Genomic DNA, 27655 nt, shown 5'->3' with positions numbered 1-27655 from the left:
AAATAGGCCAAAGTGCAAAAAACTTAAAATGTCGTATTAACACTGGAATGATAGATGTGCAGAAGACTATGTGCAAATAGAGATACTGGGGAGCAAATTAGCAAAATAAATAACAATATGGGGATGAGGTAGTTGGGTGGGCTAATTTCAGAATGGCTGTGTACAGGTGTAGTGATCGGTAAGGTGCTCTGACAACTGACGCTTAAAGTTAGTGAGGGAGATAAGAGTCTCCAGCTTCAGAGATTTTTTGCAGTTCGTTCCAGTCATTGGCAGCAGAGAACTGGAAGGAATGGCGGCCAAAGGAGGTGTTGGCTTTGGGGATGACCAGTGAGATATACCTGCTGGAACGCATATTACGGGTGGGTGTTGCTATGGTGACCAATGATCTAAGATAAGGCGGGAATTTGCCTAGAAGTGATTTATAGATGACCTGGAGCCAGTGGGTTTGGCGACGAATATGTAGTGAGGACCAGCCAACAAGAGCGTACAGGTCACAGTGGTGGGTAGTATATGGGGCTTTGGTGACAAAACGGATGGCACTGTGATAGACTACATCCAATTTGCTGAGTAGAGTGTTGGAGGCTATTTTGTAAATGACATCGCCGAAGTCAAGGATCGGTAGGATAGTCAGTTTTACGAGGGCATGTTTGGCAGCATGAGTGAAGGAGGCTTTGTTGCGAAATAGGAAGCCAATTCTATAGATCAGACTTTTGATTGGAGATGCTTAATGTGAGTCTGGAAGGAGAGTTTACAGTCAAACCAGACACCTAGGTATTTGTAGTTGTCCACATACTCTAGGTCAGACCCGCCGAGAGTAGTGATTCTAGTCCGGTGGGCGGGTGCAAGCAGCGTTCGGTTGAAGAGCATGCATTTAGTTTTACTAGTGTTTAAGAGCAGTTGGAGGCTATGGAAGGAGTGTTGTATGGCGTTGAAGCTCGTTTGGAGTTTTGTTAACACAGTGTCCAATGAAGGGCCAGATGTATACAAAATGGTGTCGTCCGCATAGAGGTGGATCCTAGCGTCACCAGCAGCAAGAGCGACATCATTGATTTACACAGAGAATAGAGTCGGCCCCAGAATTGAACCCTGTGGCACCCCCATAGAGACGGCCAGAGGTCCAGACAACAGGCCCTCCGATTTGACACATTGAACTCTATCTGAGAAGTAGTTGGTGAACCAGGCGAGGCAGTCATTTGAGAAACCAAGGCTATTTAGTCTGCCAATAAGAATGCGGTGGTTGACAGAGTCGAAAGCCTTGGCCAGGTCGATGAAGACGGCTGCACAGTACTGTCTATTATCGATCGCGGTTATAATATCGTTTAGGACCTTGAGCGTGGCTGAAGTGCACCCATGACCAGCTCGGAAACCGGATTGCAAAGCGGAGAAGGTACGGTGGGATTCGAAATGGTCGGTGATCTGTTTGTTAACTTGGCTTTCAAATACTTTCGAAAGGCAGGGCAGGATGTATATAGGTCTGTAACAGTTTGGATCTAGAGTGTCACCCCCTTTGAAGAGGGGGATGACCGCGGCAGCTTTCCAATCTCTGGGGATCTCAGACGTTACGAAAGAGAGGTTGAACAGGCTAGTAATAGGGGTTGCGACAATTTCGGCGGCTAGTTTTAGAAAGAAAGGGTCCAGATTGTCTAGCCCAGCTGATTTGTAGGGGTCCAGATTTTGCAGCTCTTTCAGAACATCAGCTATCTGAATTTGTGTGAAGGAGAAGCGGGGGGGGGGCATGGGCAAGTTGCAGCGGAGGGTGCAGAGTTGGTGGCCGGGGTAGTGGTAGCCAGGTGGAAAGCATGGCCAGCTGTAGCAAAATGCTTGTTGAAATTTTCGATTATTGTAGATTTATCGGTGGTGATAGTGTTTCCTAGCCTCAGTGCAGTGGGCAGCTGGGAGGAGGTGCTCTTACTCTCCATGGACTTTACAGTGTCCCAAAACTTTTTGGAGTTGGTGCTACAGGATGCAAATTTCTGTTTGAAAAAGCTAGCCTTTGCTTTCCTAACTGAATGTGTATATTGGTTCCTGACTTCCCTGAAAAGCTGCATTTCGCAGGGGCTGTTCGATGCTAATGCAGTACGCCACAGGGTGTTTTTGTGCTGGTCAAGGGCAGTCAAGTCTGAGGAGAACCAGGGGCTATATCTGTTCTTAGTTCTGCATTTTTTGAATGGGGCATGCTTATTTAAGATTGAGAGGAAAGCACATTTAAAGAACAACCAGGCATCCTCTACTGACGGAATGAGGTCAATTTCCATCCAGGATACCTGGGCTAGGTCAATTAGAAAGGCCTGCTCGCTAAAGTGTTTTAGGGAGCGTTTGACAGTGATGAGGGGTGGTCGTTTGACCACGGACCCATTACGGATGCAGGCAATAAGGCAGTGATCGCTGAGATCCTGGTTGAAGACAGCGGAGGTGTATTTAGAGGGTACATTTGTCAGGATGATATCTATGAGGGTGCCCATGTTTACAGATTTAGGGTTGTACCTGGTAGGTTCGTTGATAATTTGTGTGAGATTGAGGGCATCTAGTTTAGATTGTAGGTTGGCTAGGGTGTTAAGCATATCCCAATTTAGGTCACCAAGCAGTACAAATTCTGAGGATAGTTGGGGGGCAATCTGTTCACATATGGTGTCCAGGGCACAGCTCGGGGCTGAGGGGGGTCTGTAGCAAGCGGCAACAGTGAGCGACTTATTTCTGGAAAGGTGGATTTTTTAGAAATAGAAGCTCAAACTCTTTGGGCACAGACCTGGATAGTACGATAGAGCTCTGCAGGCTATCTCTACAGTAGATTGCAACCCCACCCCCTTTGGTAGTTCTATCGAGACGGAAAATGTTGTAGTTGGGGATGGACATTTCTGAATTTTTGGTGGCCTTCCTAAGCCAGGATTCAGACACTGCTAGATCAGGGTTGGCAGAGTATGCTAACGCAGTGAATAACTCAAACTTAGGGAGGAGGCTTCGGATGTTAACGTGCAAGAAACTAATGCTTTTACGGTTAAAGAAGTCAACAAATGATAACGCCTGGGTAGTAGGAGTGATACTGGGGGCTACAGGGCCTTGGTTAGCCTCTACATCACCAGAGGAACAGAGGAGGACTAGAATAAGGATACGGCTAAAGGTTTTACGAACTGGTCTTCTAGTGCGTTGGGTACAGAGATAAAAAGGGTCAGATTTCCGGGCGTTGTAGAATAGATTCAGGGCATTATGTACAGACAAGGATATGGAAGCACCAATTGAGTCGGTCTCCGCATGTATGGGGGGTGGGACAAAGGAGCTGTCTAAGGCAGGTTTAGCTGGGCTGGAGGATCTACAGTGAAATAGTACAATTAGAAATAACCGAAACAGCAATAAGCAAGGCATATTGACATGGGAGAGAGGCATAAAGCAATCACAGGTGTTATTCGAGAGAGCTAAGACAACAGCTGGTAATAGTGACAAAGTTTGGGCTGAGGCTAAACATAAACAGGATGCGGTACCGTATAAAGGAACAGTCCAGCAGGCATCCGCTGTATAGCTGAGTTATCATAAGGTCCAGTGAACAGCAATAGGAGAGTTCAGAGGTAGTTCGGGGGCTGCTACAGCACTGGCGAGCAAGAGGCCACGGCTTGCGTGTGCTAGCGGGTCGGGGCTAGCAGATGGATCTTCGTGGTCGACGTCGTAACGGGAAGCCTGTTGAAACCACATGAGACGATTTCGTCGGCAGACCAGTCATGTTGGATCGGCGGGGCTCCGTGTCAACACTAGGAGGTCCCGTCCGGTTGACAGAGAGGTAGATTGGCCTGGCTCAAGGCTAGCTCAAGGCTAACTGGTGCTTGATAAGGGGCAATGGTAATTAGCCAACGACAACAGCCATTTGGTTGAAACTAGCTGGTTGTGATGATCCGGCGCTAGGGTCCAATGATTCCGGCAGAAAATCCGATATGCTCTGGGTCGATAGCACGCTGTGCAGACTGGCTGACAAATTGTCCAGGCTAGAGCTGGCTGGTGGGTAGTGCAGGCCACGGACAATGGTTTAGACAACTAACGGTGGCTAATAGCAAGTAGCTAGCTAGCTGGCTACAACAGCCATTCGGTTGCAGCTAACTAGTTGCGATGATCCAGCGCTAGGGTCCAGTGATTCCGGCAGAAAATCCGATATGCTCTGGGTCGATAGCACGCTGTGCAGACTGGCCGACAAATTGTCCAGGCTAGAGCTAGTGCTGGCTGGTGGGTAGTGCAGGCCACGGAGAATAAAAGTTATAAAGAAATAATAGAATCCTTTCCACGTTGGGTGAGGCGGGTTGCAGGAAAGTATATTTAGTTAAAGAATGAAAAGTAAAATTGAGAAATATATACAAAATAGACAAAGAAACAAAAAAAACTGGCTATTTACAGAAGAACACTACAGAAAACACGACCGCACTGCTACGCCATCTTGGATCTGGGACGCAGACTTTGAAAACCTATTTGATGAATCACCCTACTAACTGGCCGTGAAAAAGATCCTATTCTGTCATATACCAAGTCCAGTAATAGATAGTGAATATCATTTAAAAATTACTTTTAATATGGATAGATTCCTCACTAAGTATTGAGTCAGTCTTACATATCACTGTAGAATAATGACCTGATAGACGCCTCACTTCATGTTACACTATTAGGTTAATTCATAGTCTTAGAAGGATCTCTGTCACGGGAGGTTATTTGGGGAGGACGGGCTCATGGTAATGGCTGGAGAATAATTAGTGGAATGTAATCAAATACATCCAGCATGGTTTCCATGTGTTTGATGCCATTCCCTTGACTCCATTCCAGCCATAATTATGAGCCGTCCTCCCCTCAGCAGCCTCCGCTGATCTCTGTACATTGTAGTTTAGGTTCCCTGTTGCTTTTTTTTAACAGCCCACCGCAAAATTGACTGTGGAAAAGAACAACAGGGTGACTAGTGGTGTATAAAGAATCCTGGAAATAAACAAGATCTCAACGCCCCAATAAAATCTGTGTTTTTGTTCGACCCCAAGGTGCAACATGGGTAACAACCAACAACAACAGCAGCCATGTAACAGCTCAGAGTCCAACTGCAACAGGAGGAAGATCCCACCTCAGGAGTCCCAGCTAAACGTTCTGGAGTACCCCCCCTGTTCCGCTCCTCCTCCTCCTCCTCTTCCTCCTCCTCCTCCTCCTCCTCAGGAGTCCCAGCTAAACGTTCTGGAGTACCCCCCCTGTGACTGCTCCCCTCCTCCTCCTCTTCCTCCTCCTCCTCCTCCTCCTCCTCCTCCTCAGGAGTCCCAGCTAAACGTTCTGGAGAACCCCCCCCGTGACTGCTCCCCTCCTCCTCCTCCTCCTCCTCCTCCTCCTCCTCCTCCTCAGGAGTCCCAGCTAAACGTTCTGGAGAACCCCCCCCGTGACTGCTCCGCTCCTCCTCTTCCTCCTCCTCAGGTAGCATTTCCACCACAAGCACAGAATTCTAAGGAACACATTTTTAAAACCCCTGTAAGAGCTATTGATGAGGATTCATCAGCAGACTATAAGATAAACATAGTTAATCACAACATGACGTACACAGAGCCAGGGTTAAACATGGGTACATCTCTGTTGCTAGGCAATACCTTAATGGGTTCCTCTCGATGGTGTAGTCACTGTGGGGGAAATAGGACCGTTTTATTCAGGCAATACCTTAATGGGTTCCTCTCGATGGTGTAGTCACTGTGGGGGAAATAGGACCGTTTTTTTCAGGCAATACCTTAATGGGTTCCTCTCGATGGTGTAGTCACTGTGGGGGAAATAGGACCGTTTTATTCAGGCAATACCTTAATGGATTCCTCTCGCTGGTGTTGTCACGGTGTTAGAAATGGTGAGGTGTGGAATCAGGCGCAGAAGCAGATGTACAGTCCAACAAGACTTTACTAGCGAGTGCAAAATAATCCAAAAACGGCCAGAGGCCAACAGACGCACACAGGCGTCAAAACGAGCGCACAAACACAGGGCGCAAAAACTCTCCTCAACCGAGGAGGAAGTAAATCGTAACTGGCGTACCGAAACACTGGTAACGCACAAACACCTGACACGAAACAATTACACACAACACTACACTAACAACAAGGAAACTAAATAGGGTGCTTAATGAGACATAACACAAGACAGGTGTGGCTAACAGACAAAACTAATCAAACAGGAAACATAGAACATGCAACGGTGGCAGCTAGAATTCCGGAGACGACGAACGCCGAAACCTGCCCGAACAAGGGAGAGAGGCAGCCTCGGCCGAAACCGTGACAGTACCCCCCCCTTGACGCGCGGCTCCAGACGTGCGCCGACTCCGGCCTTGGGGACGACCCGGAGGACGTGGAGCAGGGCGCGTCGGATACCCCCGATGGAATTCCGTCAGGAGCGACGGGTCCAAAATGTCTCTCCTCGGCACCCAGCACCGCTCCTCCGGACCATACCCCTCCCACTCCACTAGATACTGAAGACCCCCCATCCGACGTCTCGAATCCAAGATGGACCTCACGGAGTACGCCGGTGCCCCCTCGATGTCCAATGGGGGCGGGGGAGTCTCCCCTATCTCATTTTCTTGGAGCGGGCCCGCTACCACCGGCCTGAGAAGGGACACATGGAACGAGGGGTTAATACACTTATACTCCACAGGTAGCTGTAATCTATAACATACCTCGTTCAACCTTCTCAGGACTTTAAATGGCCCTACAAACCGCCGACCCAGTTTCCGACAGGGCAGGTCGGAGGGGCAGGTTTCTGGTAGAGAGCCAGACTCGATCACCAGGTGCGTACACCGGTCCCTCACTGCGGTGGAGATCAGCGCTCGCCTTCTGACGTCGGAGGGCCCGCTGCAGGTGGACGTGTGCAGCGTTCCAAGTCTCCTCCGAGCGCCGCGCCCACTCATCCACCGCAGGAGCCTCGATCTGGCTCTGCTGCCAGGGTGCCAGAACCGGCTGGTAACCTAACACACATTGAAATGGAGTCAGGTTAGTGGAGGAATGGCGTAGGGAATTCTGGGCCATCTCGGCCCAGGGAACGTACCTTGACCACTCCTCCGGCCGGTCCCGGCAGTATGTTCTGAGAAACCTACCCACATCCTGGTTTACGCGTTCCACCTGCCCATTACTCTCCGGGTGGTACCCCGAGGTGAGGCTCACCGAGACCCCCAACCGCTCCATAAACGCTCTCCAGACTCTGGAGGTGAATTGGGGACCCCGATCAGCCACAATGTCCTCGGGTACCCCGTAGTGCCGGAACACATGGGTGAACAGTGCCTCGGCAGTTTGTAGGGCAGTAGGAAGACCCGGCATGGGGAGCAAACGACAGGCCTTAGAGAACCGGTCCACAACGACCAGGATGGTAGTATTACCTTGGGAGAGGGGAAGGTCTGTTATAAAGTCCACAGAGAGGTGGGACCATGGTCGTTGTGGAACGGGCAGGGGTAGCAACTTACCCCTAGGCAGATGTCTAGGCGCCTTACACTGGGCGCACACCGAGCAGGAGGAAACATAAACCCTCACATCCCTTGCGAACGTGGGCCACCAGTACTTGGCACTAAGACAGTGCACTGTCCGGCCGATACCCGGATGTCCAGAGGAGGGTGACGTGTGAGCCCAATAGATCAATCGATCCCGAACCTCGAGCGGAACGTACCTCCGACCCTCCGGGCACTGTGGTGGACTAGGGTCGGTGCGTAACGCCCGCTCGAGTTCAGCATCGACCTCCCACAGTACCGGTGCCACCAGACACGACTCAGGCAGTATGGGAGTGGGCTCCACGGACCTCTCCTCCGTGTCATACCGCCGAGACAGCGCATCTGCCTTACCATTCTGTGACCCAGGGATGTACGTGATCTTAAAAGTGAACCTGGTCAAGAACATACTCCATCTTGCCTGGCGAGGGTTCAGCCTCCTCGCCGCCCGGATGTACTCCAGGTTACGGTGGTCCGTCAAAATGAGGAAAGGGTGTTGAGCCCCCTCAAGCCAGTGCCTCCACACCTTTAGAGCCTGTACCACGGCTAACAGCTCCCTGTCCCCTACGTCATAGTTCCGCTCCGCCGGACTGAGCTTCTTAGAATAAAAAGCACAGGGGCGGAGTTTAGGTGGCGCGCCAGACCGTTGTGAAAGCACGGCTCCTAAACCGGCCTCTGACGCGTCCACCTCTACCTGGAACGGCAAAGAGGGATCCGGATGCGCCAGCACCGGGGCCTAAAGGTAAACAGGTCCTTCAGCCTCCCAAACGCCCTGTCCGCCTCGGCCGACCACTGCAGACGCACCGGACCCCCCTTCAAAAGAGACGTGATGGGAGCTGCCACCTGTCCAAAACCCCGGATAAACCTCCTGTAGTAATTTGCAAACCCCAAAAACTGCTGCACCTCCTTCACAGTGGTTGGTGTTTGCCAATAACGCACGGCCGACACCCGGTCTACCTCCATCTTCACCCCTGACGCAGACAACTGATAACCCAAAAAGGAGACCGACTCCTGGAAAAACAGACACTTCTCTGCCTTCACATACAGGTCGTGCTCCACCAGCCTCCGCAACACTCTACGCACCAGGGCCACATGCTCGACACGGGTAGGCGAGTACACGAGAATGTCATCAATGTACACAACCACCCCCTGCCCCTGCATGTCCCTGAAGATCTCATCCACGAATGATTGGAAAACTGACGGAGCGTTCATCAACCCGTATGGCATGACCAGATACTCGTAATGGCCCGAGGTGGTACTAAAGGCTGTCTTCCATTCATCACCCTCCCTGATGCGCACCAAGTTGTACGCGCTCCTGAGATCTAATTTAGTGAAGAAACGCGCCCCATGCAACGACTCAGTCATGGTCGCAATCAGCGGGAGTGGATAACTGTACTTCACCGTAATCTGATTGAGACCACGGTAATCGATGCACGGGCGCAAACCACCATCCTTTTTCTTCACAAAAAAGAAACTCGAGGACGCAGGGGAAGTGGAAGGCCGTATGTATCCTTGTCTCAGAGATTCGTCTATGTAAATCTCCATAGCTTTCTTCTCCTCCTGAGACAGAGGATACACATGGCTCCGTGGGAGCGCAGCTCCTGCCTGGAGGTCTATCGCACAATCTCCCTGCCTATGGGGTGGCAACCGCGTCGCCCTCGCCTTACTAAACGCAATAGCCAAATCCCCATACTCAGGGGGAACGTGAAATGCGGGCACCTGGTTTGGACTCTCCACCGAGGTAGCCCCTACGGAAACGCCCAAACATCTACCCACACACTGAGCAGACCACTCCATCAGAGCCCTCTCCTGCCACGAAATAGCTGGGTTATGGGTACTCAACCAGGGCATGCCCAGCACCACCGGATACGCAGGAGAATCAATCAGGAACAGCTGAATCATCTCCTGATGATCCCCCTGCGCACACATCCTAAGTGGCGCCGTGACCTCCCTGATTAAGCCCGTACCCAACGGACGACTATCTAGGGCATGAACGGGGAAAGGAACATCAACAGAAACAAGGGGAATCCCTAACGCTAAACAAAACTTTTTATCAATAAAATTCCCAGCCGCGCCTGAATCTACCAGCGCCTTATGCTGGGAATGAGGTGCTACCTGTGGAAAACGCACAGGCATCCAAAAATGGGCAACAGTGAGCTCTGGGTGAGTGGGGCGCCTACTCACCTGGAGGGAATCCCCAGTGCGGGACCTGTCGTCATCCTCCCTAGGAGGCCATCCCCAGCACCTAGCCGCGGTGTGTCCTCCCCGACCACAGTTGGTGCAGTGGATGGACCCCCTAACCAACCGACTCCTCCTCTCTCTAGCGCCAGCGCCCCCGAGCACCATAGGACACGGCTCGGAGGCGCTGGAGGGTGAAATGGACGGACCCCCCTCAGGACGTCCGCGGGTGGCCAATAGGTTATCCAGCCTGATGGACATGTCGACCAGCTGGTCGAAAGAGAGACTGGTGTCCCTACAAGCCAGCTCCCGACGGACGTCCTCTCGTAGGCTACATCTGCATAGATCGACGAGGGCCCGCTCATTCCACCCTGCATCTGCCGCTAGAGTACGGAATTCGAGAGCGAATTCTTGGGCACTCCTCCTCCCCTGCCGGAGGAAGACCAGACGCTCCCCCGCCGCTTTCCCCTCCGGGGGATGGTCAAACACCGCCTTGAAGCGGCGGGAGAACTCGTTGTAGGTGATAGTCTCGGCGTCGATCTTCCTCCACTCCGCGTTGGCCCACTCCAACGCCTTCCCGGACAGGCAGGAGATCAGGGCGGACACGCTCTCATGCCCCGAGGGTGCCGGGTGTACGGTGGCCAGGTACAGCTCCACCTGGAGGAGGAATCCCTGACACCCAGCCGCGGTTCCGTCGTAGGCCCTCGGGAGAGAGAGTCGGATTCCTCGGGGTTCTGGCGCTGGAATGGGCGGACTGGCCGATGGTGCTGGCAGGGAGGGAGGTGGTGGAGGCGCTCCCCAGCCTCGGAGCGTGGTGATCACCTCCTGCAGGGCGGTCCCCATCTGCTGTATCTGGTCCTGTTGTTCCCGAACCTGGACCTCCAGTCTCGTCGGGGCTGCTTCGGCTCCTGCTGATTCCATGTCAAAGGGTGTGTAATTCTGTCACGGTGTTAGAAATGGTGAGGTGTGGAATCAGGCGCAGAAGCAGATGTACAGTCCAACAAGACTTTACTAGCGAGTGCAAAATAATCCAAAAACGGCCAGAGGCCAACAGACGCACACAGGCGTCAAAACGAGCGCACAAACACAGGGCGCAAAAACTCTCCTCAACCGAGGAGGAAGTAAATCGTAACTGGCGTACCGAAACACTGGTAACGCACAAACACCTGACACGAAACAATTACACACAACACTACACTAACAACAAGGAAACTAAATAGGGTGCTTAATGAGACATAACACAAGACAGGTGTGGCTAACAGACAAAACTAATCAAACAGGAAACATAGAACATGCAACGGTGGCAGCTAGAATTCCGGAGACGACGAACGCCGAAACCTGCCCGAACAAGGGAGAGAGGCAGCCTCGGCCGAAACCGTGACAGGTGTAGTCACTGTGGGGGAAATAGGACCGTTTTATTCAGGCAATACCTTAATGGGTTCCTCTCGCTGGTGTAGTCACTGTGGGGGAAATAGGACCGTTTTATTCAGGCAATACCTTAATGGGTTCCTCTCGCTGGTGTAGTCACTGTGGGGGAAATAGGACCGTTTTATTCAGGCAATACCTTAATGGGTTCCTCTCGATGGTGTAGTCACTGTGGGGGAAATAGGACCGTTTTGTTCTCTTTTCATCTGACCTGTCTTCGGGTCGAATTCCTCGCTCCTCCCTAATCCACGGCTGTCCTGCCTTGTCAGTGACTTAAACCAGACTGTTGCCCGTTGCATCTCTCCTTAGGCATAGTCCTGGAACGGAGCCAGGGTTGAACAGAGTTCAGACTAAACATGGTTAATCACAGCATGAGGGGCGTTGGGACTGAGTGGTACAGAGGGAGGAGGCTGGTATATGTTTGAGAGATTGATTATGGACCTGCCATGTTTTAAGCCATTTAAGTACCGATTGAGGGGTTTGGGGATCAATTAAGGGGTCAGAATGAAGTCAGGGAATGCCTCTGTTATTTTTGCATGACAGGGCTTGGTCCCACCACTATTGTTTGCAGACACGGAACTAGAAGGGAGGGAAGTCAGATACCGCCATTAAGGAAGTGGGCGGAGCGGTCAGGAGGTGAAAACTGGAGACAGTGGTGGAGGAACCAAAGAGGGAGGGATTAAGCTGAAATATATGTAAAGTGACTATATAAACTAAGAGCTGAGAGGTGGACAGTTACAGTGGCGAGAACAAGTATTTGATACACTGCCGATTTTGCAGGTTTTCCTACTTACAAAGCATGTAGAGGTCTGTAATTTTTATCATAGGTACACTTCAACTGTGAGAGACGGAATCTAAAACAAAAATCCAGAAAATCACATTGTATGATTTTTAAGTAATTAATTAGCATTTTATTGCATGACATAAGTATTTGATCACCTACCAACCAGTACGAATTCCGGCTCTCACAGACCTGTTAGTTTTTCTTTAAGAAGCCCTCCTGTTCTCCACTCATTACCTGTATTAACTGCACCTGTTTGAACTCGTTACCTATATAAAAGACACCTGTCCACACACTCAATCAAACAGACTCCAACCTCTCCACAACGGCCAAGTCCAGAGAGCTGTGTAAGGACATCAGGGATAAAATTGTAGACCTGCACAAGGCTGGGATGGGCTACAGGACAATAGGCAAGCTGCTTGGTGAGAAGGTAATAACTGTTGGCGCAATTATTAGAAAATGGAAGAAGTTCAAGATGACGGTCAATCACCCTTGGTCTGGGGCTCCATGCAAGATCTCACCTCGTGGGGCATCAATGATCATGAGGAAGGTGAGGGATCAGCCCAGAACTACACGGCAGGACCTGGTCAATGACCTGAAGAGAGCTGGGACCACAGTCTCAAAGAAAACCATTAGTAACACACTACGCCGTCATGGATTAAAATCCTGCAGCGCACGCAAGGTCCCCCTGCTCAAGCCAGCGCATGTCCCGTCCCGTCTGAAGTTTGCCAATGACCATCTGGATGATCCAGAGGAGGAATGGGAGAAGGTCATGTGGTCTGAAGAGACAAAAATAGAGCTTTTTGGTCTAAACTCCACTCGCCGTGTTTGGAGGAAGAAGAAGGATGAGTACAACCCCAAGAACACCATCCCAACCGTGAAGTATGGAGGTGGAAACATCTTTCTTTGGGAATGCTTTTCTGCAAAGGGGACAGGACGACCGCACCGTATTGAGGGGAGGATGGATGGGGCCATGTATCGCGAGATCTTGGCCAACAACCTCCTTCCCTTAGTAAGAGCATTGAAGATGGGTCGTGGCTGGGTCTTCCAGCATTACAACGGCCCGAAAACACACAGCCAGGGCAACTAAGGAGTGGCTCCGTAAGAAGCATCTCAAGGTCCTGGAGTGGCCTAGCCAGTCTCCAGACCTGAACCCAATAGAACATCTTTGGAGGGAGCTGAAAGTCCGTATTGGCCAGCGACAGCCCCGAAACCTCAAGGATCTGGAGAAGTTCTGTATGGAGGAGTGGGCCAAAATCCCTGCTGCAGTGTGTGCAAACCTGGTCAAGACCTACAGGAAACGTATGATCTCTGTAATTGCAAACAAAGGTTTCTGTACCAAATATAAAGTTCTGCTTTTCTGTTGTATCAAATACTTATGTCATGCAATAAAATGCAAATTAATTACTTAAAAATCATACAATTTGATTTTCTGGATTTTTGTTTTAGATTCCGTCTCTCACAGTTGAAGTGTACCTATGATAAAAATTACAGACCTCTACATGCTTTGTAAGTAGGAAAACCTGCAAAATCGGCAGTGTATCAAATACATGTTCTCCCCACTGTAGATGCTCTGCAGACTATTCTATTGCTTGTGTAATAAAGTCTATCTTTAATTCTACAAAAACTCTGAAATACTTTGTGTTTACTGAGGACAAAGACAATTTTCCACAACACTATTTCCTGTATTCTATTTCCTGTATTCTAGAGCCTGAATTATTTCAAATAAAGGTAGCCATTCTAGCCAATACCAGCGGTTACGATTTAGTCATAATCGATTGATCAAATAAGGGGGTCATTTCTCTCATTTGCCTTCAGAAAGCATTCAACCCCCTTGATTTTCTCCACATTTTGTTGTGTTACAGCCTGAATTTAAAATGGATTAAATTGAGATTGTGTGTCTCTAGTCTACAAACAACATCCCAAAATGTCAAAGTGGAATTTAGTATTCAACCCCTTTGTTATGGCAAGCCTAAATAAGTTCAGGAGTAAACATTTGCTTAACAAGTCACATAATAAGTTGCATGGACTCATTCTGTGTGCAATAATAGTGTTTAACATGATTTTTGAATAACTACCTCATCTCTGTTCTCCACACATACAATTATCTGTAAGGTCCCTCGTCAAGTATTGAATTTCAAGCACAGATTCAACCACAAAGTCCAGGGAGGTTTTCTGATGCCTTGCAAAGAAAGGCACCCATTGGTAGATGGGTAAAAAAAGCAGACAAATGTATATCCCTTTGAGCATGGTGAAGCTATTAATTACCCTTTGAATGGTGTATCACTACACCCAGTCACTACAAAGATACAGGCCTCCTTCCTAACTCAGTTGCCGGAGAGGAAGGAAACTGAAGCCAATAGTAATTTTAAAACAGTTACAGAGTTGAATGGTTGTGATAGGACATAACTGAGGATGGATCAACAACATTGTAGTTACTCCACAATACTAACCTAAATGACAGAGTGAAAAGAAGGAAGCCTGTACATAATACAAATATTCCAAAACATGGGAGGAAAACCTCATTCACCTTTGAGCAGGACAATAACCTAAAACACAAGGCCAAATCTACACTGCTTACCAAGATGACATTGAATGTTCCTGAGTGGCCTAGTTACAGTTTTGACTTAAACTGGTTTGAATCTATGGCAAGACTGTAAAATGGCTGTCTAGCAATGATCAACAACCAACTTGACAGAGCTTGATTTCTTTCTCTTTAAAGATTGATGGAACATTCCAGAACAATCCAGGTGTGCAAAGCTCTTAGAGACACAGACACGCTATATTTCTGCCAAAGGTGTTTCTAACATGTATTGACTCAGGTGGTCTAATCAAGATAAATTATTGTTTTATTATTCATAAATGTTTGAATTTTTCTTCCACTTTCATATTACATTGTATTTTGTGTAGATCTTTGACAAAAAAAAAAGTACAATGAAATTAATTTTAATCCCACTTTGTAACGTAACGAAATGTGGAAAAAGTCAAGGGGGTTGAATCCTTTCCGAAGGCACTGTAATTGATATTTTGACTGGGGGGCCATTTGATTGGGGGGAGGTGTCCAAATGTATCTTATTTTGTCCTCTTCCTCCACAGGTGAAGAGCCTGGTCCCCCGGCAGGCCACCTCTAACAGGAGGACAGACCGGGTCCAGGTGGGTCTACAGGCCAGGACCATTGCCATGCTGCAGGAGCTGTCGGAGCTGGAGACACACATCCCCGTCATCAAACAGCAGCTGCACATCGCCATGAAGAAGAAGAGGGAGCTGGAGCAGTACCAGCAGACATACAAGATGACAGAGTAGAGACTGGTACCAGCAGACATACAAGATGACAGAGTAGAGACGGTACCAGCAGACATACAAGATGACAGAGTAGAGACGGTACCAGCAGACATACAAGATGACAGAGTAGAGACGGTACCAGCAGACATACAAGATGACAGAGTAGAGACTGGTACCAGCAGACATACAAGATGACAGAGTAGAGACGGTACCAGCAGACATACAAGATGACAGAGTAGAGACGGTACCAGCAGACATACTAGATGACAGAGTAGAGACTGGTACCAGCAGACATACAAGATGACAGAGTAGAGACGGTACCAGCAGACATACTAGATGACAGAGTAGAGACGGTACCAGCAGACATACAAGATGACAGAGTAGAGACGGTACCAGCAGACATACTAGATGACAGAGTAGAGACGGTACCAGCAGACACTCAATATCGCTGAGTAGAGGACTGGTCTGGTCACAAAATGACTGAGAATTAAGCTATAGAAAATAACTCAATTTGATAGCATGAGTGAAGATATTTCAAACTGGGGATTGAGGTTATGAAGCTAACTCTGTTACACTGGTACCAGCTGACAACGGGAACACTGAGTCTGAGAGCAGCACAGAGGACCAGCAGGAGGACAACCAGCCTGAGACCCAGAGACCAGCCAGACTCACCCAAAACCCAGAGCCCTCTACCCAGAGATCAAGACCCAGAGACCAGCCAGACTCACCCAAAACCCAGAGCCCTCTACCCAGAGCCCTCTACCCAGAGACCAGCCAGACTCACCCAAAACCCAGAGCCCTCTACCCAGAGACCAGCCAGACTCACCCAAAACCCAGAGCCCTCTACCCAGAGATCAAGACCCAGAGACCAGCCAGACTCACCCAAAACCCAGAGCCCTCTACCCAGAGGAACATGGTGTCTCCTGATCCCTGGAACCATCTGCTCTCCAGCTCCAACCAACCTCCAAGCTCTCTCTGACAGAGGAGTTAATCAGAGGAACACTGTCTGGACCCAAAGCCTTTGTCCCGGTCCTGGGGTGGATTATTTCAATAGATATTCTAGTGGTGCCTGTTGTTACTCTCTCTCTCACATCTTATTTCATAAAGAATGAGATATTGTGGATGTCTTCCGACCGTTTGCTGTGTGAAGACAGAGGGTACTGAGGGACTGATGATACAATATTATATTAAATCAGAACTTTTCTTCATGAATGCATTTTATTTCCAGAATTACAGTTCGTTTAGATTTGTGAACCATGGGGTTTTAGGGAGACCGTGCCACAGATGTGTGTTGGTGTCAGGGAGTGGTGAACATTTGGAGCCCTGGGAAGAGGAGCCCTGGGTAGAGGTGTCAAAGGATGGTGAACATTTGGAGCCCTGGGAAGAGGAGCCCTGGGTAGAGGTGTCAAAGGATGGTGAACATTTGGAGCCCTGGGAAGAGGAGCCCTGGGTAGAGGTGTCAGGATGATGTATGATAGCTGTAGAGGTGTCAGGGTGATGTATGATATCTGTAGCAGAAACAGAAGCTCCCTCTCTCCCTCTGAATACTGAATACCAGTGGCATTGATGCTGTCTGTGTCCCAAACGGCACCCTATTCCCTATATAGTGCCCCGGTCAAATGTAGTGCACCATAACATGTAGTGGTCAAACAAGGAAATGGTTCATAATATTCAAAATCAGTAAATTAGACTAAATATTAGCATTTCATATATTCGCAGTTAATATAATTCAATCTGGATAATAACACAAAACAGATCATAAGGCTAGAGAAATATATGGACAAATATTACATCAACACGCAACACCCAAACATGACTGAAGACAAGCGTGGAGAGCCGATCCCCAAAAGGAAACGCGACTCATCGACTGATACAGATGATATATGCTTTTCACCACTGGGTCTGGTAAGTGTGGAAAGCGACCTGTTGAAGTCGATAAATGACAAATTGGGCATACTGGAATTGGTCAGTAAAGACGTTAAAGAGTTGAAAGTGAGTCTTCAAATGAGTGACGAAAAAGCTTTGGTAATGGAGAAAGAAACCAAATAATTAAAAGTGACAGTCTCTAAAATGGAAACGGACGTTAGGGAACTAAAAAAGGAGAACAATCTTCTGAGAGAAGCCTTACTAGACATCCAAACTAGATCGATGAGGGAAAATCTAGTACTTACGGGTATTCAGGAAAAGGAGGGAGAAATAACAGAGAATATTATGAAGGACTTCCTGCATACAGCGTTACAAATCCCACTCGAGGCTGTCGGTAAAATCCAACTCGAACGTGTACATCGTTTCGGAAAAAGAGGACAGAAATATGAGCGCCCAATCGTTGCCAAATTTGCTTTTTTTAAGGATAAAGCTATGGTGAAAAGCCTAGGAAAAAGACTTGCTGGCACGAAAATAGGCATGAATGATCAGTTCCCGAGGGAGATTGTAGAAAGGCGCAAAGTTCTGTATCCAATCTTCAAGGAAAACAGATTAAAAGGGAAACGTGTTGCACTAGTGGTGGATAAATTATATATTGACAACCAAATGTTCAGAGACACAAAGACTACTCCATGGCTATTCTAAAAGTTGTAATAGAGGAGTCAAATATTGGAGCACCTGATACTAGCAATGATAGGGATTGTAATATTAAATAACATTTATAGTAAGTATAGTATATTATAAAAGGATAAAACGATATAACAAGCTTAATAATACATCTTTAAATACAAATAATTAGAACATGGCTTTTTTGGCGGGAGGTTGTTGTTTTGGCGGATGGTTGTTGTGGTTGGTCCTTTGTTCTCTCTGGCATCCTTTCCCCCTTGCGGCAGATGTGGATGCGGATGCTTTGCACGCTCGGCCCATTTCTTCCGCAGTCAACCATGTGGTGTGCATTTTTGTGTTTGAAAAGGTGCGGCATTAAGTGAGTGAGAGGGGAAATGGTTGCATGTCCCAGAGCCGACCGGGGATCTATGAGCAGGGGTAGTGAGAGAGAGCTTTCAATTTTGTGTAGATGAGGGATATACATTTTAAAATATAGTATACATCTAATCTAAATTTTCATTGTCCTATCATGATGGAAAGATCCCTAACCCTATAACCTGGACACCCACCTGAGCGACCCATACACCAAAGAGAAGTTCCCATCTCGTTTATGGACCTGCTGTGAATATGCAGCCTAAACAGAGAAATAAATGCGGTCAGAGACCTACTTGAGCAGTACCGCCCCCTCAAGATTCTGAGCCTGCCTGGCAGGGTTGGTCCTACAAAGCCAGAGCCCCCTGATGGGAGAGCATAATATACAAGGAAATTCTCAAAGCTGCTAATGAGAACCTTGACGACCTAGCCGGTGGGGATTCCGGTGGGGTGCCCCCACCCAGGTAGTGGCAGTGCTGGCAACACTGGCTGCAGTAACCCATGGGGAGGGGGTCACACTCGGACAATCAGAGAGGGGGTTTATCATTGTGGCCCAGGTGGCACAAAATAATCAAAGGTCTGACCGCATGGAGATGCTTGGGAAAATGGTTACAACAGGGGATCAGAGTGTTTGTGTCTCAGGTGAAGAGGGTGGATCTGATCTCCATCACCTAGGACTTGACATAGATTAACTAGATTAATCAAATCTCACATTGTTATCAATTTCTGCTCAATCTGCATGCTTTCTCAATCAGCTTTAACTGTATGTGCACTCGTAAATCAAGTTATTTCTCGAGTTGAGCTCTGGGATATAACAGCCGTTGAGTATCTGATTTTATGGTGGATTGTGGAGGAGGGGGGTTGAGTGTGTTGTAGTATGTGAGTATGTGCTTGTCTGGTATCTGTTGTGGGGGGGTGGGGATGTTGTGGGGGAGGGGGGGGGGGTATGGGATGGACCCTGGGAATTATTTGCTAGGATAATAATTGCTTGTCAATGAATTAAATGTAATACAATGGCAATCCGGGTTATATGTTAGAATCCTACGCGTGAACTGCCGACATTATTACGCATATTAATTGATAATGATGGAAAATAGGATATGCATAATTTAAAAAAAAAATAGTTATATAGATATATATATATATATATAGAGAGAGGTGAAAGCATTGGAAATGCTTTTGGCGGTTAATCTGCTTCTGTTTTGTGGGTGGCACTGTGTTTTTGTTTTCGATGGATGGGTCCTGGCCTCTCGGGGCCTTAGGGATACGGAGGGACGTGGGTGGGATGCTGATCACTGGGATGACGGCTCAACTTGGGATGGGGAGGGGCTTTAGCGGGGGAATTAGTGGAGAACAATTGAAGGGTTACTCCGTAGCAATGCAAATATCACGGTACAGCTATATGGACACTCAATCATTACGCTATTTTTTATTGGTAAATTTACAAACATATATAATGATAAATAGACTTGAAACTTGTATCTCATTATGGTGTATGGTGAAATAAGTATAGCCAGTTATAATTGTAATGGCTTAGCTGATAATAACAAAAGAAGAACAATATTTACATGGCTCAAAGAGAAGGAATATAATATCTATTGTATACAGAAAACTCATTCAACAATTTGAGATGAAGTAGCGTGGAAAAAGGAATGGGGGGGCGAAATATACTTCTCCCATGGGCAAAGAAATTCAAAAGGGGTGATGATATTAATTAATAGTAATTTCGATCCGAATGTGCAAATTGTCCAAATAGATACGCAAGGTAGATGGATTATTTTAAATATGTTATTGGACCATAAACAAATATGGCTCATTAACCTTTACGGACCAAATAATGATGATCCACAATTCTTTGACAATATATATAATAAATTATCAAGCCTGCAAGCAACTCAAGACAATATTATTATGGTGGGGGATTATAATACTGTTTTAAATAACTCAATGGACCGTAAAGGAAATCACACCACAAACAATCACCCACATGCTCTTAAGGAAATTGTGAATGTCATGGATACATTAGAACTAGTAGATATATGGAGGCTTAAATATACTGATCTAGTGAGATATACATGGCGGAGACTGAATCAAGCTAGTCGTCTTGACTTCTTTCTTATCTCATTCTCGTTGGCACCAAAAGTAAAAAAAAAGTGTTGATAGGGGACAGAATGCAGTCGGACCATCATATAATAGGCATATACATTACTCTTACTGAATTTCCACGTGGGCGAGGATATTGGAAATTTAATCAAAGCCTATTGGATGATAATTTATTTATAATTAGAACAAACGAATGTATAACTGACTTTTTCCAACATAACATAGGTACAGCGAATCCCCTTATTGTATGGGACACCTTTAAATGTGCCTTTAGAGGCCATGCAATTCAGTACTCATCTCGAAAACAAAAGCAATTTAGGTCAAAAGAGTTTATACTAAGAAAGGAAATAGAAAGTCTAACAGAACAGATAGATGGTAATAAAAACTGTAACATAGAGGCTCAGAATAATTTAGAGGAAAAACAAAAAGAAATGGAGAAACTTATTCAAGAAAGATCAAGTGTAATATATTATAAAAAATAAAGCAAACTGGATGGAATATGGGGAAAAATGCACAAAATTCTTTTTTAATCTTCAACATAGGAATGCTACCAAAAATAACTTAATGAAACCGGTTACAATTGACAGAGTCACCCATAATTCACCAAATGATATTTTGAAGGAAGAAACAAAGTACTTTAAGCATATGTTTTCTTTTCAGTCGCCTCCATCTCCTCTAACTGAAGCTAATTGTAGAGATTTTTTTTCTATTGATAATGTCAAATTAACAGCCACACAGAAAGACTCATGTGAAGGTGAAATTACAGAGGAGGAACTTCTGGATGCAATTAAAGACTTTAAGTCCGGGAAAACTCCATGGTTGGATGGCATACCAGTCGAGGTATACCAAACCTTTTTTGATATACTAAGAGGACCGTTATTAGCATGTTTTAACCACTCCTATGTAAATGGTAGATTATCTGACACTCAAGAAGAAGGTCTAATCTCATTATTACTGAAACAGGATACAAGTGTAAAATACAAAGATCCAGTCCATTTACAAAATTGGAGACCCCTTACACTTCAGTGTCGTGATGCAAAAATCCTAGCAAAATGTATAGCGCATAGAATTAAAAAGGTATTGTCGGATATTATTCATTCTAATCAGACAGGTTTTTTACATGGAAGATACATTGGAGATAATATAAGGCAAGTATTGGAAACAATAGAACACTATGGAAAATATGGGAAACCAGGCCTGCAATTCATAGCAGACTTCGAAAAGGCATTTGATAAAGTTCGACTGGGGGGTTTATATATAAATGCCTGGAGCATTTCAATTTTGGAGAATCTCTTATAAAATGGGTCAAAATCATGTATTGTAACCCTAGGTGTAAAATAGTAAATAATGGCTATTTCTCAGAAAGTTTTAAACTGTCAAGAGGAGTGAAACAAGGTTGTCCACTATCGGCATATCTATTTATTGTGGCCATCGAGATGTTAGCTATTAAAATCAGATCCAATAATAATATCAGAGGATTAGAAATACAGGGCTTAAAAACAAAGGTGTCATTGTACGCTGATGATTCATGTTTTCTTTTAAATCCACAACTAGAATCCCTCCACAGCCTCATAGAGGATCTAGATAAATTTTCTAACCTCTCTGGATTACAACCAAATTATGACAAATGTACTATATTACGTATTGGATCACTAAAAAATACAATTTTTACATTACCATGTAGTTTACCAATAAAATGGTCTGATGTTGATGTGGATATACTCGGAATACATATCCCAAAGGAAATAAATGATCTCACTTCAATAAATTTTAATAGAAATTTAGCAAAAATAGATAAGATCTTACTACCATGGAAAGGAAAATACCTGTCAATTTGTGGAAAAATCACCCTGATTAACTCTTTAGTATTATCCCAGTTTACCTATTTGCTTATGGTCTTGCCTATGCCTAGCGAACAGTTTTTTAAATTATATGAGAAAAAAATATTCAATTTTATTTGGAACGGCAAGCCAGACAAAATTAAAAGGACATATTTATATAATGAATATGAATTCGGAGGACAGAAATTATTAAATATTAAAGCATTAGACCTATCACTAAAAGCTTCAGTCATACAAAAGTTATACTTAAATCCGAACTGGTTCTCAAGCAAATTAGTAAGATTGTCTCACCCAATGTTCAAGAAAGGCCTTTTTCCCTTTATTCAGATTACAACCTCTCACTTTCAGTTATTTGAAAAGGAAATAATCTCCCATATATCACTATTTCTAAAACAAGCCATAGAAAGTTGGTTGCAATTTCAATTTAATCCTCCAGAAACGACAGAACAAATAATGCAACAATTATTGTGGTTAAATTCAAATATACTAATTGACAAAAAAACTTTATTTTTTGAAAGAATGTTTAAAAAAGGTATAATCTTCGTAAATTTTATTTATATTATTTATTTTTATTTAACCAGGTAAGCCAGTTGAGAACAAGTTCTCATTTACAACTGCGACCTGGCCAAGATAAAGCAAAGCAGTGCGATAAAAACAACAACACAGAGTTACATATGGGGTAAAAAACATAAAGTCAAAAAATACAACAGAAAATATATATACAGTGTGTGCAAATGTAGCAAGTTATGGAGGTAAGGCAATAAATAGGCTATAGTGCAAAATAATTACAATTAGTATTAACACTGGAATGCTAGATGTGCAAGAGATTATGTGCAAATAGAGATACTGGGGTGCAAAAGAGCAAAATAAATAACAATATAGGGATGAGGTAGTTGGGTGGGCTAATTTCAGATGGGCTGTGTACAGGTGTAGTGATCGGTAAGGTGCTCTGACAACTGATGCTTAAAGTTAGTGAGGGAGATAAGAGTCTCCAGCTTCAGAGATTTTTGCAATTCGTTCCAGTCATTGGCAGCAGAGAACTGGAAGGAATGGCGGCCAAAGGTGTATTTAGAGGGTAAGTTAGTCAGGATGATATCAATGAGGGTACCCATGTTTACGGATTTAGGGTTGTACCTGGTAGGTTCGTTGATAATTTGTGTGAGATTGAGGGCATCTAGTTTGGATTGTAGGATGGCCGGGGTGTTAAGCATATCCCAATTTAGGTCACCAAGCAGTACGAACTCTGAGGATAAATGGGGGGCAATCAATTCACATATGGTGTCCAGGGCACAGCTGGGGGCTGAGGGGGGTCTGTAGCAAGCGGCAACAGTGAGAGACTTATTTCTGGAAAGGTGGATTTTTAGAAGTAGAAGCTCAAACTATTTGGGCACAGACCTGGATAGTCTGATAGACCTCTGCAGGCTATCTCTACAGTAGATTGCAACTCCACCCCCTTTGGCAGTTCTATCTAGACGGAAAATGTTATAGTTGGGGATGGACATTTCAGAATTTTTGGTGGCCTTCCTAAGCCAGGATTCAGACACTGCTAGAACATCAGGGTTGGCGGAGTGTGCTAACTAAGTGAACAACTCAAACTTAGGTAAATGATATCATCGGTAGGACTGGTGGAGTTATGTCGCACATGCAGCTAACAAAAACATATGGAAATGTCTGCTCTACCCAAAATTACAACCAAATAATTGCAGCCTTACCGCAAAAGTGGAAGAGGAAAGTGGAAGGGGGAGAAAGTAAGGAACTTGTCTGTCGGCCTTGCATTAAAGAACATAATTGGTTAAGGAAAACTGTGATAAATAAAAAAGTATATCAGTTTCACTTAAGGACCAAAGGATTGACAGCCGTCCCATATAGATTGCAAAATAGTTGGGAAGAGATCTTTGACGTACCGATCCCATGGCATAGTGTTTATGAACTGACACACAAAACGACACCGGATTAAAAAATTAGAATCTTTCAATTTAAATTATTATATAAAATTCTTGCTACCAATAGAATGTTATTTATATGGGGGATACAATCTTCCCAGCTCTGCAGATTTTGCTGTGAAGAGACAGAATCATTAGATCATTTGTTTTGGTTCTGTCCATTTGTAGCTTGTTTTTGGACACAGGTCCAGGAATGGCTAAAGGATTACAATATTTACCTGGAGCTAACCTTGCAGATAGCATTACTGGGTGATCTGAAAAGTCATAGTCAATCAATCAATATTATAATAATACTTTTAGCAAAAATGTTTATTTTTAATTCACAATCTGTAGAAGCAATGAGAATAGAAAGGTTCAGAACTTTTGTAAAACATCACAGTACGGTTGAAATATATATGGCAAAAAGAAATCCTATATGGATGGTGTTAAGAGATAGATGGGAGGTATTTAATAGAGTTGAAGGATGGGACTAATAACAAATAACAACAAATAATAACAAAGATAGCTAATAATGTAGGGCATACTGTGTCCATAATAAGTACAGTGGGGAGAACAAGTATTTGATACACTGCCGATTTTGCAGGTTTTCCTACTTACAAAGCATGTAGAGGTCTGTAATTTTTATCATAGGTACACTTCAACTGTGAGAGACGGAATCTAAAACAAAAATCCAGAAAATCACATTGTATGATTTTTAAGTAATTAATTTGCATTTTATTGCATGACATAAGAATTTGATCACCTACCAACCAGTAAGAATTCCGGCTCTCACAGACCTGTTAGTTTTTCTTTAAGAAGCCCTCCTGTTCTCCACTCATTACCTGTATTAACTGCACTTGTTTGAACTCATTACCTGTATGAAAGTCACCTGTCCACACACTCAATCAAACAAACTCCAACCTCTCCACAATGGCCAAGACCAGAGAGCTGTGTAAGGACATCAGGGATAAAATTGTAGACCTGCACAAGGCTGGGATGGGCTACAGTACAATAGGCAAGCAGCTTGGTGAGAAGGCAACAACTGTTGGCGCAATTATTAGAAAATAGTTGAAGTTCAAGATGACGGTCAATCACCCTCGGTCTGAGGCTCCATGCAAGATCTCACCTCGTGGGGCATCAATGATCATGAAGAAGGTGAGGCATCAGCCCAGAACTACACGGCAGGACCTGGTCAATGACCAGAAGAGAGCTGGGACCACAGTCTCAAAGAAAACCATTAGTAACACACTACGCCGTCATGGATTAAAATCCTGCAGCGCACACAAGGTCCCCCTGCTCAAGCCAGCTTATTTCCAGGCCCGTCTGAAGTTTGCCAATGACCATCTGGATGATCCAGAGGAGGAATGGGAGAAGGTCATGTGGTCTGATGAGACAAAAATAGAGCTTTTTGGTCTAAACTCCACTCGCCGTGTTTGGAGGAAGAAGAAGGATGAGTACAACCCCAAGAACACCATCCCAACCGTGAAGCATGGAGGTGGAAACATCATTCTTTGGGGATGCTTTTCTGCAAAGGGGACAGGACGACTGCACCGTATTGAGGGGAGGATGGATGGGGCCATGTATCGCGAGATCTTGGCTAACAACCTCCTTCCCTCAGTAAGAGCATTGAAGATGGGTCGTGGCTGGGTCTTCCAGCATGACAACGACCCGAAACACACAGCCAGGGCAACTAAGGAGTGGCTCCGTAAGAAGCATCTCAAGGTCCTGGAGTGGCCTAGCCAGTCTCCAGACCTGAACCCAATAGAACATCTTTGGAGGGAGCTGAAAGTCCGTATTGCCCAGCGACAGCCCCGAAACCTGAAGGATCTGGAGAAGTTCTGTATGGAGGAGTGGGCCAAAATCCCTGCTGCAGTGTGTGCAAACCTGGTCAAGACCTACAGGAAACGTATGATCTCTGTAATTGCAAACAAAGGTTTCTGTACCAAATATAAAGTTCTGCTTTTCTGTTGTATCAAATACTTATGTCATGCAATAAAATGCAAATTAATTACTTAAAAATCATACAATTTGATTTTCTGGATTTTTGTTTTAGATTCCGTCTCTCACAGTTGAAGTGTACCTATGATAAAAATTACAGATCTCTACATGCTTTGTAAGTAGGAAAACCTGCAAAATCGGCAGTGTATCAAATACTTGTTCTCCCCACTGTATATAGGTTGTATGTTGGGAGCTTTTGGGAAAGAGCACAGTTAGAAAGAAGATAGAAGCATATATATAGAATATAGAATATATAGAATATAGATATATAAGCATATATCATATATAGCATATACAGTGGGGGAAAAAAGTATTTAGTCAGCCACCAATTGTGCAAGTTCTCCCACTTAAAAAGATGAGAGAGGCCTGTAATTTTCATCATAGGTACACGTCAACTATGACAGACAAAATGAGGGAAAAAAATCCAGAAAATCACATTGTAGGATTTTTTATGAATTTATTTGCAAATTATGGTGGAAAATAAGTATTTGGTAAATAACAAAAGTTTCTCAATACTTTGTTATATACCCTTTGTTGGCAACGACACAGGTCAAACGTTTTCTGTAAGTCTTCACAAGGTTTTCACACACTGTTGCTGGTATTTTGGCCCATTCCTCCATGCAGATCTCCTCTAGAGCAGTGATGTTTTGGGGCTGTCGCTGGGCAACACAGACTTTCAACTCCCTCCAAAGATTTTCTATGGGGTTGAGATCTGGAGACTGGCTAGGCCACTCCAGGACCTTGAAATGCTTCTTACGAAGCCACTCCTTCGTTGCCCGGGCGGTGTGTTTGGGATCATTGTCATGCTGAAAGACCCAGCCACGTTTCATCTTCAATGCCCTTGCTGATGGAAGAAGGTTTTCACTCAAAATCTCACGATACATGGCCCCATTCATTCTTTCCTTTACACGGATCAGTCGTCCTGGTCCCTTTGCAGAAAAACAGCCACCAAAGCATGATGTTTCCACCCCCATGCTTCACAGTAGGTATGGTGTTCTTTGGATGCAACTCAGCATTCTTTGTCCTCCAAACACGACGAGTTGAGTTTTTACCAAAAAGTTATATTTTGGTTTCATCTGACCATATGACATTCTCCCAATCCTCTTCTGGATCATCCAAATGCACTCTAGCAAACTTCAGACGGGCCTGGACATGTACTGGCTTAAGCAGGGGGACACGTCTGGCACTGCAGGATTTGAGTCCCTGGCGGCGTAGTGTGTTACTGATGGTAGGCTTTGTTACTTTGGTCCCATCTCTCTGCAGGTCATTCACTAGGTCCCCCCGTGTGGTTCTGGGATTTTTGCTCACCGTTCTTGTGATCATTTTGACCCCACGGGGTGAGATCTTGTGTGGAGCCCCAGATCGAGGGAGATTATCAGTGGTCTTGTATGTCTTCCATTTCCTAATAATTGCTCCCACAGTTGATTTCTTCAAACCAAGCAAACTATTGCAGATTCAGTCTTCCCAGCCTGGTGCAGGTCTACAATTTTGTTTCTGGTGTCCTTTGACAGCTCTTTGGTCTTGGCCATAGTGGAGTTTGGAGTGTGACTGTTTGAGGTTGTGGACAGGTGTCTTTTATACTGATAACAAGTTCAAACAGGTGCCATTAATACAGGTAACGAGTGAAGGACAGAGGAGCCTCTTAAAGAAGAAGTTACAGGTCTGTGAGAGCCAGAAATCTTGCTTGTTTGTAGGTGACCAAATACTTATTTTCCACCATAATTTGCAAATAAATTCATTAAAAATCCTACAATGTGATTTTCTGGAGAAAAAAAAT

At 45.3% G+C, this 27655-nt stretch overlaps 1 protein-coding gene across 1 annotated transcript in view; it reads left to right on the top strand.

Moving 5' to 3' along the window:
• Window positions 1-15134, top strand: part of LOC311127550 (glutamate receptor ionotropic, NMDA 3A-like) — a gene marked incomplete at both ends in the record, with an annotated part of 76737 nt that extends 61603 nt beyond the window's left edge. Inside the window, 2 exons of the mRNA XM_084159367.1 lie at window positions 5001-5100; window positions 14928-15134. Of these exons, the coding sequence (XP_084015493.1) occupies window positions 5001-5100; window positions 14928-15134 (307 nt within the window). The remainder of the gene's footprint in view (window positions 1-5000; window positions 5101-14927) is intronic.
• Window positions 15135-27655: the final 12521 nt, after the last annotated feature.

The sequence above is a fragment of the Coregonus lavaretus genome, assembly GCF_964263955.1.
Source record: "Coregonus lavaretus genome assembly, chromosome: 4".
Lineage (NCBI taxonomy): Eukaryota > Metazoa > Chordata > Actinopteri > Salmoniformes > Salmonidae > Coregonus > Coregonus lavaretus.
The sequence above is the reverse complement of the archived record's forward strand: the minus strand, read 5'-3'. Positions and strand labels throughout refer to the sequence as shown.